A 20,054-nucleotide genomic window follows, 5' to 3' on the forward strand; every position below is an offset into this window, starting at 1 on the left:
GTTTAAACCCATATGTATTGTTCTGAATAATTTTTATTGTCAATCAGTGTTAATTCTTGAGATCTAGCCATATTACATGGACATACCTTATTTCTTTTACTTGTGTGCACAGTATAAACATACCAGTTTTCTTAGACATTTTCTTCTAAATGGACCCTAGTTTGTTTAAATTTTTTTCTATTGTAAACCATTCAATAATGAACACTTCTTTCTACATATCTCTCTCTGGGAATGACTGTGTGTGTTCCTTTAGGAGATAAATGCCACAGGGTTGAATTGCTGAATTAGAAGTTATGTGCATTTTATTTATTTTATTTTTTTAAAGATTTTATTTATTTATTTGACAGAGAGAGACACAGCGAGAGAGGGAACACAAGCAGGGGGAGTGGGAGAGGGAGAAACAGGCTTCCCGCTGAGCAGGGAGCCCAATGTGGGGCTCAATCCCAGGACCCTGGGACCATGACCCAAGCAGAAGGCAGACGCCCAACCACTGAGCCACCCAGGCGCCTGCATTTTAATCTTAATACATACTTGCAAGTTGCCCTCCAAAGTAAGTTTACCTTTTCCCTCACTCTCATATTTGACGATCATCCTCCTTAGTTCCTGACCAGCACCACTTGATACTATTAAACTCTTTCATCTTTGCCAGCATGAGTGCTAAAAGCTGTATCACTGTTGTTTTAATTTGTGTTTTGGAATTGGACATACTTATATATATGTGTGTGTGTGTGGGTGTTAATATCCCATATCCATTTTCCCGCTGTGTTTATATACTTTTAAACTGATGTGAGACAGCTATACATTTTAAATACTAATTTATACTTTTTATTGAAATTGCAAATATTGTCTCCCAGTTGTCTTTAAACATTTACATGGTGTTTTTTATTGTGAAAAAGTTTCATTGTTTTGTTTTCTCCTATCATTTTTACAGAAGTATTTTCATAGTTTTTTACCCTTCAGTTTTTAATCCTTTTGAAATACAGTTTTATGTACTGTGTGTGAAAGGTCACTAACTTTATTATATTATTATTTTTATATAGATAGCCAAGGTCTCAGCACCCTGTACTGAATAGTTCTCCTTTTTCCTACGGCTTTGAAATATCACACTAATCATATTCCAAATTCCTATGTGCTGTTCTGTTCCTTTATTGTTTCAATGTTTTTCAAACATTCTATAGAGTTGGGCAAAGTAAGAAATAAATTTATCTTATAACCTGATTTACCACCCATGCACACACATGGGCAAACACACACACACACTAGACAAATGTTTGTTAAGCAACACCCACACCTCACAGGTGTGTTACACTGGTAGTTTCTTCTTTTTCAATCCTTTAAAAGACAAATTTGGTGATAACTATTAACTTGACTTCCTGACCACTAATAGTTTCCAACTTGCAATCCAGAAAATTCTACCTAATTTCTTGGTATTTTGCAGCATCATTAACACATTAATATATTTTTTTGAAACATTATGATACAGCTTTATATCTTTGTTCTTTTTTATTTTAACAGGTTTTCCAATGTCCTACATTTTCACTCTTTCATGTAGATTTTTTTGGAATTAAGTTCCACAACAAATACTTCTTGGATTTTGACTGATTTTTCACTAAATTTGTAGAATAATTTGGAGGAGACTTAATGATTTTATGATATTGTATTATCACCTATAATTTAGATCTCATTTGAGTTAGGATTCCTATTACATTATTTTTCTTCCTTTTTAAAAAGTATTTAGGGCACCTGGGTGGCTCGGTCGGTTAAGCTTCTGCCTTCGGCTCGGGTCATGATCCCAGGGTCATGGGATTGAGTCCTGCATTGGGCTCTCCAGCGGGGAGCCTGCTTCTCCCTCTCCTGCTCTCCCTGCTTGTGCTCTCTCTGTCAAATAAATAAATAAAACCTTTTAAAAAAATAAAAATAAATAAATAAATGAAAAGTATCTAAAAATAAAAATTATATGTACCTAAGGTGTACAACATGATGGCTTGATATACATATATAGTGAAATGTTGCTACCGTCAACTAATTAACATATCATCTCACAAACTTATTTTTTTTTTTGTATGATTAGTTTACCTGAAATCTACTATCTTAGCATATTTCCAGTGTTCAACACAGTAGTATTAAGTAGAGTCTTCATGCCTGTACATTAGCTCTCTAGTCTTATCCTACATAATTGCAACTTTGTACTTTTTGACCAGCATGTCCCCATTTCCCCCAGTCCCTCAGTCCCTGGTAACCATCCTTTTACTCTCTGTTTCAGTAAGTTCAACTTTTTTCTTTATTTTTTTAGATTCCACATATAAGTGAAAAAATGCAGTATTTGCCTTTCCCTGTCGAGCTTATTTCACTTAGCGTTATGTCCTCCAGATTCGTCCGCATTATTGTAAAAGGCAGAGTTTCCTTCTTTCTCATATCTGAGTAATAGTCCGTCTTCTTTGCGCATCCTTCTTTCTGTGGGCACTTGGGTTGTTTCCACATCTTGGCTCTCATAAACAATGTTGCAGTGTTCATGGCAGTGCAAATATCTCCTTGGGATCCTGATTTCATTTCCTTTAGATATATACCCAGAAATGGGATTTCTGGATCATATGGCAGTTCTATTTTTAGTTTTTTGAGGAAGCCCCATACTGTTTTCCATAATGGCTGTACCAATTTACAATCTCACCAGCAGTGTATAAGAGCTCTCTTTTCTCAGGTATCTGTTGATCATTTGTATCTCTTCTTTAGAGAAATGTTTATTCAGGTCCTTTGCCCATTTTTAAATTGAGTTATTTGTTTTTTTGCTTTTGAGTTGTTGTGTTACTTATATATTGGGGATATTAGCCCCTTATCAGATTATGGTTGGCAAATATTTTCTTCCATTCTGTAAGTTGCCTCTTTACTGTGTTGAGTGTTTATTATGCAGAAACTTTTTAGTTTGATTAATTCTACATGTTTATTTTTGCTTTTGTTGTCTATGCTTTGGGGCTCATATCTATGAAATCAATGCCCAGACCAATGTCAAGAAGTTTTTCCCCTGTGTTTCCTATTTCCCTAGTTTTATGATTAGGATGGAAACCAAATTCTAGAATATGCCAAAGACCTAAGGAGGAAAGACAGCAAGAAACCTTGACATAGTCTGGTTAAGAACAAACTAAGGGTTCTAGAGGGGAGGGGGGTGGGGAGATGGGTTAGCCTGGTAATGGGTATTAATGAGGGCACATTCTGCATGGAGCACTGGGTGTTATATGCAAACAATGAATCATAGGACACTACATCAAAAACTAATGATGTAATGTATGGTGATTAACATAACATAATAAAAAGAAAAGATATTGTTGCTAGTACTGTACTCTTGATATCAATGCTCAGGGTAAAGGCACGTAGTAGATTTTTAGTACAGTTGTGAATGGATGGGTAAGTGAAAGGCATGTAGCAGGTGTTCAGTAAATAAGTGTTGAATGAATGGGTAAATGAAGAAATGACACCTTATCACTGCTAGACATTTGCCATTGCTTGTTGTGATTAATTTCTCAATTTTGCCTAGGTCCTTAAGTCATTCCCTCTAACTTTAAAGTCCTAGGTGGGAGGATATGATTAGTCAAATGGCATTGCCCTTAGTCTCAGAGAGTTAGAAGGAATATTTTTGGCTTACATAGTGACTGAGGGGGCTTTACTTCTCATTAAAACTTACACAGAGGGGAAGGGTTTTCAGATTCTGGTTATCCAAAAATATAATAGTCCACTACCAGAGTGTTGGATTAACTTTGTGTTAATTATTTGGAAATAATAGTAACCTATTTGATTGCTAAAACAGTTTAACTGTTAGTTGTATTTTCTCTCTAACTGATATGAAAAGTTGTTGCAATACTATCCTATTCTTTATGTTGTAGAAAAATGTATTTAATTGGTGGATTATTACTCAATGCTATACCCTCAAATTAAATACCACATTGTTGAAAACAAGAAGAAATGTGCCTTTCTAAAATTCAAATGGAACCATGTCCCCTTTAAATTTTTCTTTGAAATAATTTTAAATCAGTTTAGAAAGTAGGGAAATAACCATTATACCTGGTACTAATGGAAATGGAGGAAAATTGTGACCAGCAGGAACTTTGTTTAATGAAATTCAGCCAGCATCTTTTCTTGGCTAATCTAAGAACATTTTCCATAATATTGCTGAAGCTTTGAATTATGTTTGGTAAATCCAGCTTCATTTGTGTAGAAGCCATCCACATTTCCTAGTATTTCCCTTTCTTTTGATGCTGCCTGCATAAAATTCCCAAAAGTTTGAGAATAAGCTGTGCTTATATAACACCAGCCACATAGCTCCTAGGTCTCGAGGGATTCCCAAGGGAGGACTTTGAGATTATGTGCGTATATGTGTGTATTATGTACATAGACACACATATACATACAGACCCATACACTCTTTTATACTCAGGTTAGGCTTACAACCTTTGGGTTTCCTGTGCACGTTGGTGATTTTCTATTCTAAGCTATGGAATTCAGGAACCACGGGTATTTTAGACTCTATCACATCAGTACTGCGCTGATCAGATGCATGTAAATAACTTGATAGATTCAGTGAAAAAAAAGATCATGAATGAAATTTAATTTGGGAGGAGGTGAAAATTATAAAAATCAAGGAACACATTTCTTTGGTTATTGTACAAATTTTGAATATGAAGTTTAAGATATATGTGTTTTATTCTTATTCAGAGGAGTTATTTTATAAACTTAGTTAAAATCCATATGGTAAGGAGCATCATATAAATGGAGCAACATGTTAAAAATAGGATTGAATGTTTCACTTTTACACGGGGGTGTTGGCTTCATGTTAGAGTGGCCATCTGAATTATTTCTATAAAGATTCTAGATGTTCCATCTATATTTTAGGATATAACATGGGACCTCACTGACTTCTATGGTAAAATAAAGGAAAGCTCCATATTTTCTCTCTCTGCCTCAGCCAGAATTGTCCCATTTTGCCAGTTTTTTATGTTGTGGTACATTTAACTATTATAAATAAAAGTTTCTGCTTTTAAAGCATGTTTGGAAACACTGTCCTATGCAAGAAATTTTCATTTGCTTTTTCCACTTTTTTCTTTTTTATAAAAGAACAAAATAGACTTATTTCAAGTGATACGATTCCTAAATGGGCCCATTAAGGTCTAACTGTTATCATTTCTTTGAAGATTTCAAATTGCTTAAATGTCCATATACTTTTAAAATTTTAATTATGAAAATAAGAGACAGGTGTAAATTACTGTATGACTTTAAGAACAGTCTTAAAAATATAGTTCAGAAACTGAGCAAATAGGTATAGTCTTAGAAATGTAGATATCATGGATGTTTTTGCAATCCTCTAAATAGCAGAAATGCATTGCAGTTATGGTTTTGGGGAAGTTGAAACATTGTCCGTTGAGTTCAATGGACATATTAGTTTGTTGGCTAATTACAAAATATTTTAAAGTTAGAGGTAAAACTTTTCACATATTTTTGATTTTCTGATAGGAAAGCAAGCTGCAGAAGCATCTGCGAAGTATTACAAGAAACAAGGAGGTAACGATTAGAGCTTGGAACCTGGCCTGACTTAGAGAGAGGCTACAGTGTAGTTTTAATAGAATCATTTAGTTCAAAGTGTGAATGTTTAAAATATGTTGATCATACCATTTGTCTACCATCACATTGCTGTATTATAAATTTATTTCATCTTCTCTTAATATTTTCTTTCATTTAAAATCTCAGTTTAGGGGCGCCTGGGTTGCTCAGGCGGTTAGGTATCAACTCTTGATTTCAGCTCAGGTCATGGTCTCAGGGTCATGAGATCAAGCCCCGCATCAGGCTCCATGCTCAGTCCAGAGTCTTTTTGTCCCTCTCTCTGCGTCCCTCCCCCTGCTTGTGCACGTGCTCGCATGCTCTCTCTCAAATAAATAAATAAAATCTTAAAAAAAATAAAACCTCAGTTCAATAGTTTGAAAGTGATGAGGAAGTTAATTTCATTGTCATGAGAATTTCATATCTTTGGGAGTTGGTACACATAGTTGGTTATGAGAATCTGGACTCAGCCACACCCAAATTTGTATTCATATCGGTCATTATCATGATATATGATCTAGGGAAAGATAGTTAACCTTTCTTTGCCTCAGCTTCCTCCTCTATGAAGTAGGAATGATAAAAATTGTACTTATAGAATTGCTGTAAAGATTAAATGATATGAGCAATACGGAACTTCAGGCAATACCTGATAGCTTTTGTTATATTCCCCAGTGAGATCAATATTGAGAGGAAGTTAAGTGGGAAATTATTCAGCAATTAATATATCACTAAAATTTTCCTTATGATAGCTCATTTAATCCTTTCTGTAGTCTCGTGAAATATGTCTTGTGCCATTTTACAAATGAGGAAGCTGAGGTGTCCAACATAAAGATACGTGGGGTTGCCCTGTGAGTCACCTCAGGCAAGGAACCTGACACGGGGCTGTTCCCTTATGACATGGAGGTGATCGTTCATATTTTAACTTCCCGATATTTTAAGAGGCTCCAGTGAGCCACATCATTGAAAAGAGTGTGGTGCCCTGGAGTCCCCTTCTGGAATGTAAATACCTCTGTAATGCCTCCTGCTAGGAGTGATAATGCGGTCTTGTCTTCTTGCCAGCCCTCCAACAAGAAAGATGGTCTGTATTCAACCCCCACAGGGTGCCCAAGAAATAATGCAAGGGTCACAATAGCTTTCTCTGGGTGATCAGAACCTCTGGCAACTCCATGGCCTACAGCAAGGCCTGGGTCTCCTCAATTCTGAGCAAGCTGGCTTTGCCAATGTAAACCCGGGCTGGGCAGAGGCCAGCAGTAATGAGTGACACTCAGCTCAGACCTGGGGAAACAACTCAAGAAATCTGCAAAGGCTTTGTCGCTGAAGCAACAACTGAGCAGAGTTTTGCAAGATATGAAAGAATTTTCACATTTAGGGGAGATCCAATATATAGAAAGCAGGTTTAAGTCATCAATAACAATGCTCTATCAACAATTTCTTAATGTAACATTCCTTTGAAGAATTATTCCTCTGTCAACATAGATTTGGATCCCTTTATTATTCTCTTTCATAGTCACAGTGGAAGAAAGTGTTTGTTACATTACCAAAGTCTACAGACTTTGGTAGGTGGTCTGTCTCCCACAAGGAAGGAAAAGAGGTAGTCAGGTTAGACAGTTAAGGCCATTTTTAACCTATGATAAAGCACTTTCTGTAATATGGTAAGATAACAGAATATGCTATATTGGGGTGAAGACAGAGACTGTATGGAGAACTCCTTCGTGAAATTGACGAAGTAAATTTCCTTGACAGAAAGACAGGCCTAGGTTTTCAGGGTACCCCAGAGCTAAAGCTGAAGGAGGAAAATTTACAGGAAACAGAAGCTTAGGACCAAATATGATATATCTTAAAACATTTTCTCCTGTTACTAGTACCTAATGTAATTTCTGGTATGCAGTAGATGCTCAGCAAATGCACAAAAATATGCAAATTCCTTCAGTTTGACCACTTCAGTTTTTTCTCTGTATAATTGAATCTTGTTAAGATCTGTCTATACCTAGGGTTTTTTTTGTTTTGTTTTGTTTTTTACCTTTCTTTTTGTGCATAAAATTCAACCCAGCACTTCTGTAATTATGCGACTAGGTATTTCGGGCATGTGCTCACAAAGCACTTCACACTAGCTGTACTTCACTGTTTGCAAATTTTGCACCTGGTCATTGCTTAAGGAAGCATTTTTATAAAGTTTTAAAATGTAATTAAAAGTGATGTTATGCTATTTAGGTTCTGTTTTTTTTTTTTTTCTTTCTACATTTTGGCTCTGCATTCTGCTTTTACTGATGCCACGCTTTTGAGCAGGATATTGAGAAATGTGTTTACATAATGCAGTGCCCTCTCCCAAACACAACCCTTTTATTTCCTTTAACAGTAACCACCACTGTTCTGGTTTTTAGGGGATCACGTCCTTGCTTTTTAAAATTGTTCTATCACACAGGTGTACATCCCTAAATATTATAGTTTAGTTTTACTTTGTTTTTTTTAAAGGCGTGTTTCTAAAGTATCTTTTCATTTTTAGGTTTATTTCTTTCCTTTTTCTAATTTATCTGTTGAAAACACCAGATCGTTCATCTTGTTGAGTTTTCTTACACTCTAGATTCGATCGATCACTTTTACGGAGTGCCATTTAACAAGTTTTTCCATCCTCTGTATTTCCTGTAAACTGGTAGTTGGATCTAGAGACTTAGTTCCAGTACCCCCTCCCCCTTTACTTTTTTTCTTTTCTTTTTTTTTTGCGGGGGGGGACAAAACGACTGCCTAGGTAGTGGGGTGTTCCTCCTTAGGAGACACACAGTTCCATGTCTGAGAGGGTTGCAGCAGATGATGTAGAATGCCGAGATCCATGATTCACCAGGAGTTACAGCTCATTGTGTCAGATTTCTAGAGTTTCTTCACTTATTGGCTGGAACTGTATAAAAAGAAAGTTTTCCTCCTCTATTATCTGGTTACCAATTGCACATTTAGTATAGGAAGAGCAGTGTACCTGTTTGGTATTTTTCCTTTATTTACTACTGCTCAAAAAAAAAAAAGTTGGCTCTAATGTATCTGCCATAAGTGGGATATAGCTATCTATATACTTATAGAGAGATATATCACCTCGTGGTTTTGTACCAGAATTTCAAATTCGATGAAAATTCAGAAGTACAGGATGAGTGTTTGAATTCTGCCGTTCATCTGTATCTTTGTCCAATCCCTACAAGTTTTTAAGGACTAAGAAGACTAGGAATGACAGAATTAGTATATCACACAAACCCACATTCTACACAAAACGTTCTTGTAATAACTGAATAACACGATTCCTTAAAGGAATCAAAGCAGTTACTCCATTCTCTCCCTTAGGTTTTGTTTGCTTTTACAGTTGGAGTGTTTCTGTACAGTCAGAGCATAGGGCCCTCCTTTATACAGTGCTCTTTCCCCTATATCCTTGTCAGCTGGAAATTTTAAGGAGATTATAGCCTCAGGCTTTTGCTATTCTGGTAATGTAACAAACACTTTCTTCCGCTGTGACTATGAAAGAGAATAAGAAAGGGAATGTAACAAACACTTTCTTCCGCTGTGACTATGAAAAAGAATAATAAAGGGAACCAAATCTATGTCAACAGAGGAATAATTCTTCAAAGGAGTGTTACATTAAGAAATTGTTGATAGAGCATTGTTATTGATGACTTAAACCTGCTTTCTATATATTGGATCTCCCCTAAATGTAACTTTTACAACATCTTTTTTGTTTTGTCTTGTTTTCTTTTGTGGCTAATAGAACAGTCCAGTGTGCCAGTGGAAAAAAATATCACTTTAGAACGACCTTCTAGAATAGAACTCACATGCAACTTCACGGCATCTGGGGATGTGAATTCAGTAAATGTGACTTGGAAAAAAGGTGATGAACAACTTACGAATTATTGCATCAATGCCACAGGAAAAAACCTGTATACCCAGTACATGTGAGTACATAAAATTTTCACCGGCATGGCTCGATGAAATTCATCACCTTTTAAACATTTTTGATGACTGGGCATTCTTTCCTTTGCTGTCTCTTGAAGGTTATGCTAATATTCTAATTTGCATATTTACAGAATTGTTTCTATTTTAGAATTTTGATTAAATGCTAAGTCTTTTTCATTTTTATCAAGAAGTGTTTTGAGAACTAAACCTATATTAATAAATTCTCTTTAGGTTTACCATCATTAATAGCAATCAAATGGGAAACTATTCGTGTTTCTTTGAAGAGGAAAAGAAACAAAGGGGCACATTTAATTTCAGAGGTTAGTGCTAATAATTTATAGAGTAATAACTTCAGCATTATATTTTTAGAATTCTGAATCCCCCAATTTTTGAATTACCATTACAATACTAAACATAATGAGCTGAAAGAAAATCATATACTTTCCACTGAATCTTAAAGTGGTGACCTTAAAAATGGAACTTCCCAGTCTTCCCAGTGGTAGCATTTGCATTTCCCAACCCATTCCCACTCCTGTCCCTCCCCTAGCTTAAATCCAGATTTTAGTGTGAAAGATGGGCCTGCCAGGTTATTTGTAACAGTCTCTTGAATTTATTTGCTTATTCATTTGTTTAGCCGACTAAACTCAGAGCTTTTATGTACTGTCCCTTTAGGCATGTGTGAGAATATGCTTTGGTGTTCTGTACCAGTGGGTCCGGGACTTGGGGGCTTTAGGGATCCATAAAATTTGAAAATAATATGGAGATGCACAAAGGGTTGCCAGTTTTTGGTCTCCTCAAATATTCGGCCCTCCTTTATACAGTGATGTATAAAATCCATAGCTCTTCCCTCTGGAACAAGAAAAAGTAAAATCAGAATATTTTCCTCTTACTATCATTAAACCAAAACTATAAAGGTCTCAATCTCGTAAGACAGACTAGTCACTGAGCTGGAGACTTATCTTCATGAAAAACCCCTATTCTGTGATAGATTAGGGAACCACAGTGTCCGTGCTGGTATCTGGGAAATGTGGTCTGTTGCCATATTAACTGTTCTGGGTTTTGCTTCACATTAATTTCCCAAGGTACATGAGAAACTGTTCTCCATTTTTCCTGAAAATTGTGAGGTCTGGCTAGCTGCCCTGACAAAATACGGATACTGTCTCCAAGGCCCCATCAATAGCAGAATGGCCTGCTTCAACATTATCATGATTTAAGGTGGTTTGCACCTATATCCCTACATCCCTCCCTATATTCCCTCTGTTCTCACAGACTCATTTTCTTCACGTGGTTTTGTAAATGTTCTTACTTGGTAAATATAATAAATCCTTGTGTTTATGCAATTTGGTCTCTGCAAAGGCAGGAACTGTTCCCATCCTTTGATTATTCTGATCATGTACATTCTCTCTTAACCTCCTTTCCTCTGTTTGCTTAATTTAATTTAGTGAAGGATAGATGCACCATCCATTTCCTTCTCTTATTCCCTTCTTTTCCTTGTCTTTTTCTTTCCTTCCCTCCCTCCCCATCCTCCTCCTCCCTTCTTTCTTTCCTTCCTAATGAGCTAAGAGGATATTAAACACATGTACACACCCACACAGTCCTCTAGGAAACATTTTATTGAATTTCCTTTAAATATGTAAAGAAGGCCTATAGATTTTGAGGGAATACTCATCAAATCTTGAGGCTTAAAGTGATTCCAGGAGATTCAATTTTAAAAATTGCTTTTTTCCCCATCTAGATAGGACTGTTTTCTAGAAATATGTACTAGTTACACCTGTTCAAAGTTTAAATATTGTAAAGTAACTTAATAAAGTAAAGTAAAGTAACTTAAAAAAAATAAAGTAACTTAATACTTTAAATTAAGTAATTTAAATTACTTAAATTATTATTTGGCGATGATCTGTCCTGCCTCAAATGTGAAAGATTAACAGAAGCATTTTATTTTTCAATATACCAATACATTCAATGCCATGTGGTCTTGGAGAAAGCCTCTTGATTCCATATCTATTTTGAGATGACCAGCCTGAATCATCTGGCTGGTGTCAGGAGCACCAACACAAGGCTTAGGTTTGAAATCAAGTGCTTGAGAAATGCAAAGAGCCACTGAATATTTACTATGGGTTTTTTTTTTTTTCTTTTTATAGTTTTCTTAAAGTAATTTAGTTCAGTTTATTAGTTTTTGTTGTTGTTGTTGTTGTTTTTAAATCTAAACTCAAATACAGGTGTGAGAGTTTCCCAACCTGTTTGATGAAGCCGTGTTCTTTTTTTTTTTTTTTAATTTATTTTTTGACAGAGAGAGAGACAGTGAGAGAGGGAACATAAGCAGGGGGAGTGGGAGAGGGAGAAGCAGGCTTCCAGCTGAGCAGCCAGCCCGATGCGGGGCTCAATCCCAGGACCCTGGGATCATGACCTGAGCCGAAGGCAGACGCTTAACGACTGAGCCACCCAGGCGCCCCCAGTTTATTAGTTTTTAATGCCCACTTAACATTAATATAACTTTTAAGTATACACTATGTCTCGAAGATATTTATAAAATTAGTAAGTTAGCCCTTTCCAGATCTTCTTTGGTAAAATAATATTTTCCTGTAACTCGTCTAAATTGAATATTGCTTGGAGAAGTAATTTCATTTGATTACAATTTAAAGGCATCTGCAGAACAATTCTTTTATAGTTATTATTTAATTAGATCTGTAAGGCTTATAGGATGGCATCTATTTTTATAAATATCCTATTATATTATGTCTCCACATGACTTGCTTATGGGTTTTCCTAAGAAGAAGGCTTATTTTTCCTTAGCAATCCTAAGTTGAGTGTGGTTGAAAAGCCTTTTTTATCCTCTATTTTAAATTCAGCCAAAAAAACCCCATTCTGCCATTGATCAAATGAGTCAACTAGTGCATGAGCCTGAGTCCTTAGAACAACTCATCAGCAAAGCCCCTGCTTTGCCTTTATGGGAGCTGGTTGATATATTACTACAAGATTACAAAAGGGCCTCAAATCACTGATTAGTACAATGCAAAAAAACCTGCTGACTTTGTGTGTTTGGCTGTTGATGCTAGTACAGGAGAGAGAGCAAAAGTCACACTGGAAGCTTGCAAGTGCTAACATGTCGTGATTACTTTTCATTCAAGAAAGATAAGAGGTGGGCTACCGTGTTTCTCAGTAGCAGGTCAACTATTCTGATGTAGTTGCTGAAAACTTCTATAATATGCATCAGTGTTAAAATCTCTCATTAGAGGGGCACCTGGGTGGCTCAGTCAGTTAAGCGTCTGCCTTTGGCTCAGGTCATGATCCCAGGTCCTGGGATCGAATCCCGCATCTGGCACCCTGCTCAGCGGGGAGCCTGCTTCTCCCTCTCCCACTCCCCCTACCTGTGCTCTCTCTCTCTCTGTCAGATGAATAAATAAAATCTTTAAAAAAAAAAAAAGAAAAAATTAAAATCTCTTAATAGAAAAGATGCAGAAATTTAGTTGATGAAGGGTAAGTAATGGCACATAGAACTTTTGAGAAGTCTTGGTGAGATTTTGATGGTGCCAAGTGCTGTGAAGCCTCTCTTGGCCTAGCCATCTGTCTTCACTAGTAAGTATCCAAGGAGTCAAAATATGGAATAGTACTATGGAAGAATCAGTTGGAACTTCAGCTTCAAACCCCAGTGCTGAAGTCTAGTTAGCTGTCTTTGACTATGTGGAAAAATCTTTTCCCTAATTTGGTAATACCTAAATGTTCTTGGGCCAAAAATGACCCAGGCTGATTTTCTTCCTAGTTCATGATCTCTAACTTTACAACTCCATAGGGCTTTGACTGTCATCAGGTAGATCCTAGGCCCCATCTTCTTAGACACTAGTTTGAATCAGCAATTTCAGCATCTTCAAACTTGGAGTCTTCCAATCAAGACTCTCACCGGTTCTGCCTTATCTGAAGTTTCAAAAGGTCAACAGAACATATTAGAATACCGTATCGCTGTGCTTCTTTGCATAAATATTTCCAAACATAAGTAGCAGCCCAGAACCAACTGGGGCCTCTGGAGAAGTTCCAACAAACTGGTGTTTCCTGACCATGGTGCCTTTTGTAATTTAGATCCACACTGCTGTTATCAGTCATATAAAGCATAGCAGAGCAGTGGTTAATGTCCACCTTTTCACATGGAGCTTGAGAAGTGTGGTTTTGCTTATCTGAGGTTTGGAAGGAACTTAGTGGCTTCAGAAAAGAATCCTTATTTTAGCCAAGCTTGAATCTGTGCTTATCTGCAGGTCTTTAGTTGAGGCCTCCCCTAAAGTAGGGTTGACCTTTCCAGGAGCTTCTGTGTTCTCATACTTCATTTAATAATAAAGCCACACCAGGTGTTGGGCATATTGGAATGAAGTATGACTAGGTCGCAGTCTTGAACTGATAGATCGATCGTGTTTTGTCAGGAGGCCCTCAAATAACTTCCTTCTCACTTGGTCCAGTCATTCTTTTTCCCAGCAAAATCTCAAGTAAGGAAATACACACCAAAAAAGGGACACTAAGGCAAAGTAACATTTTGTTATTGGCCAGCCTTGGCCACAAACCTTGCTGAAATTCTTGGAAGGCTTTGCCACATGGAAGGCTTCTTTTTCCTCAATGAGGTCGTACTAACCTCAAGCCAAAGCAGAGCCTTGTATTCCTTCACAGCCCAAGGTCAGTTAGGTCTTTACTCCTCTGGACAGAAGGATAACACCCTCCTGAGCCAGGAAAAATATGCTGAGCATGAGGCTGAGTTATTTATACCTCCAGATTTCTATCCCTAGAAAACAGGGCCCAATCAGTGCCCTGGACCATGACTAATCCATGATAATCCTCCTTTCTAGGACTGGAAAACTGGAGGGCTGAATGAGAGGAGGGAATGTCTAGTGAGGTCACCGGGGACTTCAGTCCACAGGCCACTGCTCAGCCTTTTATTGACACCACCTCCAGTGTCTAGTGAGGAAACTAGATCTACCATGAGAAAGAAAAACAGAATGGGGGGAGGGGGTACTGGGAGGCTCAGTCGGTTATGCGGCTGCCTTCGGCTCAGGTCATGATCCCAGCATCCTGGGATCGAGCCCTGCATCTGGCTCCCTGCTCAGTGGGAGGCCTGCTTCTCCCTCTGCCTGCCGCTCCCCCTGCTTGAGCTCTCTCTGTGTCAAATAAATAAATAAATGAAAAAAAAAAAAACAGAATGAAATATTCTGTGGTTCAGTGTAATTTAGGCCTGTAACAGTTTGATGCTGAAATTTATTGTCTTGTTTCTCAAGAACTAAAATATAGTTACGTTAATATCGGGACAGATGGTCAGCCTATTCTCTTGGATCCTAGAGTTGCTTTCAATTTTCCTCTATTGGTTATTTTCCTGCAGCAGACTGCTGTCTGGGTCCCCAGATGAGCCCAGAGGCGGGTGGCCACAGACTGAGGAAACTGAACAAAACAAAAGTAGTTTGACTTAATAGGGAGAACACTTACATGAGAGACACCATCTTTACTTTTATTTAAAAAATGCATGTGGATAACAATTATTCTCGTATTTAAAAATTTCACTCACAGGTTATGTCAAAGTACCAGTTGCTTTATTCTGCTTTTTCTTGTTAAAACCAGTATGTGGTGAACGGGCCCTTTTCTTTTTATTCTTAGATTCTATGTAATATGTGAGGTTATTATTCCATGTGTTTTTTCTGCTCTGTATACTACATAGGTCTGGAAACAAGAGTTTCTTTTTAACTTTTTTTTTTTTTTTTTAAGACTTTATTTATTTATTTGACAGAGAGAGACACAGTAAGAGAGGGAACACAGCAGGGGGAGTGGGAGAGGTAGAAGCAGGCTCCCTGCTGAGCAGGGAGCCCAATGCGGGACTCGATCCCAGGACCCTGGGATCGTGACCTGAGCTGAAGGCAGATGCTTAACAACTGAGCCACCCAGGCACCCCTCTTTTTAACTTTTAACCAATGTAATTTCTTGTTATGGTAAGGAGCAGGATTGAGGCGCCCTGATTTAAATTGTTTTAATTTATCCTGAAATTGTAATCCTTACACAAAAATCTTATTCAGCTGCTTTCGCCAAGTACTTGAATGCGTGTTTCAAGCAGAATTTGTTTTACACCTCACTAAGTTGTTTAAAATAGATGTTATTAAAGGATCTCAAAGCTCCTGTTTCTTCATTCTTTGGGGCCTTGTCTCCTGTGATTCATACCCTTGAGTTTTTCATCATTTTACTCTTTTAATCTCCTTTCTCACTTGGGCTGGGGGGGTCTATAAAGCATTCAGTTTGGAGCCTTTCCTATGTTTTGGGGTGTTCTTACATGTTCCTACAGTTCTGAGATGTATTCAGATGAATTTCCAGTTCTCTTTTTATATTCTAAGTCTTATTTCTTCTCTCTTCCACATGACTGGCTGACCTGGAAATCATTCTTGCACAGGATGATGATCTATCCTAGTAAGCTGGCTCATGACCACTACGTAATAAGGCCATGGGTATTACAAATTGTAAGGGAGGTCAGTTAAGAAAAGCAGTACCAGTACATGATCACAATTTTGTGGTGTTGACTTTGCACCAAACACTTCATGTATTATGATCTCATACTTAATCCTTTACAACAACACAGTAGGAGGATGGGTTATGACCGACCAAAGAACTCAACGTTAGTTAACACCGAAACTGTAATTTGAGTGTATGTATTTCCTGGACCCAAATCAATTCTTTGTCACATCATTGTCACATTGTGCTGACTTCCTTCAAACACGTAACGACCTGACCTTTGAAATGGACACATATTCACCACATATTAACTAAATATCCCTCAGCCTGAGGGTGACCCGATTAGGAGTGTGGGACCCTAGTGGCCTCAGTCGAAAGGAGTGCTCAGAATATCTTCTGGCTGGGATGTCTTAAATCCAGGTAATCACTTGTACTCCCTGTCTCCTCTCTCAGGAGTGCCCTAGTGGTACCTGACTAGGTTTTCTTAAGTGTCAGTGGGTGAGTATAAATTCTGATAGGCAGTTCACAGCTTTGGTTAATGTAAAATTGTAGCCCATTCAGTTTCATCAAAACATGTTTCCTTGGTTATGAAAAGTGTGAGAACAACTGATTTATAGATTGCTCTATTATCTTTCGTATGAATTACTTGAGGCATTTATGCTGTCATGGGTATGACATACCTTCCTCTTATTTGCATCTCTTTTTTATTAGCACTGCCTCATTCAACACTCAGCTGGTCAGCAGCCTTGATGAAGGAGAGGGTGATATGTGCAATTGTATTTAGGCACATCTTATTTATTTATTTTAAAGTATTTATTTATTTGAGAGAGAGAGAGAGTGAGCACGTGCACAAGTGGGGGGTGAGGAGGGGCAGAGGGAGAAGCAGGCTCCCCGCTGAGCAGGGAGCCCGACGTGGGGCTCGATCCCAGGACCCTGAGATCATGACCTGACCTGAAGGCAGACACTTAACAGACTAAGGCCCCTCTTTAGGCACATTTTAAACGATAAGGAAAAAAGAAGACTTCCACACCCATCATTGTAATCTTAATCACCTGAGGACAGAACCCATAAAGAAATCCTATTCTCCAACCCTATTTGTACCACTTCTTTGGTAGTTATACAAGTCAATTTCTTTTCTAGTCATTACCAATTACTTCCCCCTTCCTCATCTTTATGATTCATCCAGCAAATGCCCAATTATCTTTGGGTAGTACAAAGCCAAGAGCACTTAGAGAATGTATTTAATCTAGAAAGCTGACTTTAGTACTTAAAACTGATCTTTCTATTTCTACCCTGGCCCTCCCCAAAACAAAATATAAAAATAGGATAACAAGTGAATATCAAGCAATATTTATAAAATTTGTCAATATAGCATTAAAAATTTAGATATAATTTTATGCTTTCTCTCTGTTGCCAAATAAAAAAAGGAAAAAAACATAAAACCAAAAATCCGCTAAAATGAGTAAAAGAAAAAAAGTAAAAGTAACCTTTGTTGGTCAGTCTACACCTCCAGTCTAAGTGCACATTCATTAATATATCCTTTGAGGTCAATGAGAAGAAACTGATTGCACCATGGAGCTATTGGCTGTCTTTTTATTGCTTTGCTTATGTTTTTATGTTTTGATTTTCTTTATCAAGTTATTCATATCCTTAAAACTTAATTTTTCTAAATTCAGTGGTCATTTTTATTGTTACTAATGGCACCTGCCTGAAACTTTCTTAGGAAATTTATCATCCAAAACAAATAAACAAAAACAGCAGAAAAAGAGTCGTAAAGACGACAAACTGGTGGTTGCCAGAGGGGGTGCGGTGTGGTGGGGGAAATGACAAAATGGGTAAAGGGGAGTGGGAGGTAGAGGATTCCAGGTATGGAGTGGATAAGTCAGGGGGATGAAAGGTACAGCATAGGGGATATAGTCTATGCTATTATAATAGTGTTTCATGGTGATAGATGGTAGGTACACATGTGGTGAGCATAGCATAACATGTAGATTTGTCTGATCAGTATGTTGTACACCTGAAACTAACATAATACCGTGTATCAACTATACTCCAATTAAAAAAATGGTTTCATGTCATATGAAACTAAAATTATGTAAAGAAAATCATACTGATGAGAAAATGAAAGGAGAATTTGTCTTCAACTTGCATACATTTCTCTATTCAAACTCCCTCAGTAACATGTCTTTCTCTAAATTTTTCTTAGTCCCTGAAGTTCAAGGAAAAAACAAACCATTGGTCACTTATGTGGGGGATTCAACTGTCTTGATATGTAAATGTCAACACTGTTCTCCTTTAAACTGGACCTGGTACAGTAGTAACGGGAGTATACAGGTAAGATCATATTTCTGTGATTCGAAGAAAACAAAATGAAAACTCTTATTCCATAAATAATATTATTAACAGACTCAGAATTCCTAGGACTATTTGTACTCCTTTATCTTATTATTTAATATGTCTTCATGAAGAAAGAACCGTGGAGTTGTCATTTCATGTTTTTAGCATATTGCATTATACATCTGAAGAGACTCTTATTGTTTTAACTGGTACTTTGTTTTTCAGATTTAGCAACTTATTTCAATTCTTTGAAAGGAAGTTATCATTCATTTTTAGTTGATGAGTTTAGAAATAACCCTAACAAAAAGATTCTTTTTTCTTATCATTCCATGAAAGTATCTAGAAAAAAAAGGTAGTTTTCTTTTCCAGCTTCAGTCTCTGGAAACATTTGTGAAAGAATGCAATACAGTGGTGCCATTTGAGAAAAGAATGAAAATTTGGTAACTTAAACTTAGCTCTTGGGTTCTTTCAGGGTCATAGGCCTCTTTTGGCCTTCCAGAATCCAAAGAGAAGCCAAATACTTTACGTTCCTATTAAAGAATTAATGGCTATTCAAAGAGCTGATAATAAGAAAAACATGCATATTCAGAAAATCATTTCTCACTCTCTTTCTTCCTCTCTAATAGCAGGGAAATTTAGGACATTGTCCTTCAGGAGACACCTGTCTATTGCTCTGCTACTAATGAGCATTGAAATTAAAGTCCTGCAAAGGCAAGCTGTAATTCTAGGAGGGACGGACAGTATGGGACAGCGTAGATCTTACAATGAAATACTGGGTTCCTTCTTAGACAAAATTGGTACTGCCATAGACTGTTGAAGGGAACCAGAGGAAAGGACTTGAAAGGGAGAGTGACTGATTCTGTGATAACATTGGTTTGACTTTTTAGAGAAAGCTCCACATCACTTAGGGGTAGACTTAAATCATTAATATTTCTGCTGCTTTTCTTGTTGATGATTAGGAAAGGCAATCATTTTGAGTAGGTAACTATTAAAAAAAATGTATGTAAATTGATAAAGATAAATATCTGTTGTAGTACTTGACATACATAGCCTAATTTATTTATTTATATGTAATACTAGGCAAAAAATAACCGAAATCTAATTACATTAAACTCTTAGAATATAGTCTGTGCTTCTCTCCGTTGGCTATAGTAATTTCCTCTCAATTTGGCCCTAAGCACGGGTCCTATTAGGATGTGAGGGAAGTGTAGGGAAGTGGGTACAGGTCACAACTTTAAGTCAAGTGTTTTTTCAAAATGCAGACCGACCACCTGCCTCTGCATCACCTGGGGTGCCCATTAACCATGCATTACTTACATGTATCAGCTCCGAGTTAGGGAGGGTGCATTTGAACAAGCAGTACAGGCAGTGCTATGCACAGGGAGCCAGGTCGCTTTAATTGGGGGGGGGGGGCAAATAATAAACTCACAGTTCTTGATCAGATAACCTCCAAGAATATTTGCATGCAGATGAGCATTTACTGAGCAGTGCAGTTGAGTGATAGCACAGTGAAGGCATCGGATGGCCTGAGAATAAGTTTTAATTTAAATGGATTAAATAAATCAGCTCCAAAATAGCTTAGTATGGCTCTTGAGAGGCTGGGGGAAAATCCAGGGACTCTCGGAAGCCAGCTTGCCTGAGAAAGAAAGACATTCAACTATGAGAAGACAGGTGCGCAGACAATCACATATCCTGGGCTCCCGGGATTTCTACCACTCCTGCTACATCAGCTTCAAAAGCCT

At 37.4% G+C, this 20,054-nt stretch overlaps 1 protein-coding gene across 3 annotated transcripts in view; it reads left to right on the top strand.

The window, feature by feature from the left end:
• EMB (embigin) overlaps positions 1-20,054 on the top strand; it is a 42,485-nt gene that overhangs the window by 16,279 nt on the left and 6,152 nt on the right. For all 3 annotated transcript variants that reach the window (XM_021696748.1, XM_021696762.1, XM_021696754.1), the window contains 3 exons: positions 9,326-9,509; positions 9,742-9,830; positions 18,182-18,309. In XM_021696748.1, coding sequence (XP_021552423.1) covers positions 9,326-9,509; positions 9,742-9,830; positions 18,182-18,309 — 401 coding nt within the window. The remainder of the gene's footprint in view (positions 1-9,325; positions 9,510-9,741; positions 9,831-18,181; positions 18,310-20,054) is intronic.

This window comes from Neomonachus schauinslandi, chromosome 7, assembly GCF_002201575.2.
Source record: "Neomonachus schauinslandi chromosome 7, ASM220157v2, whole genome shotgun sequence".
Classification (NCBI taxonomy): domain Eukaryota; kingdom Metazoa; phylum Chordata; class Mammalia; order Carnivora; family Phocidae; genus Neomonachus; species Neomonachus schauinslandi.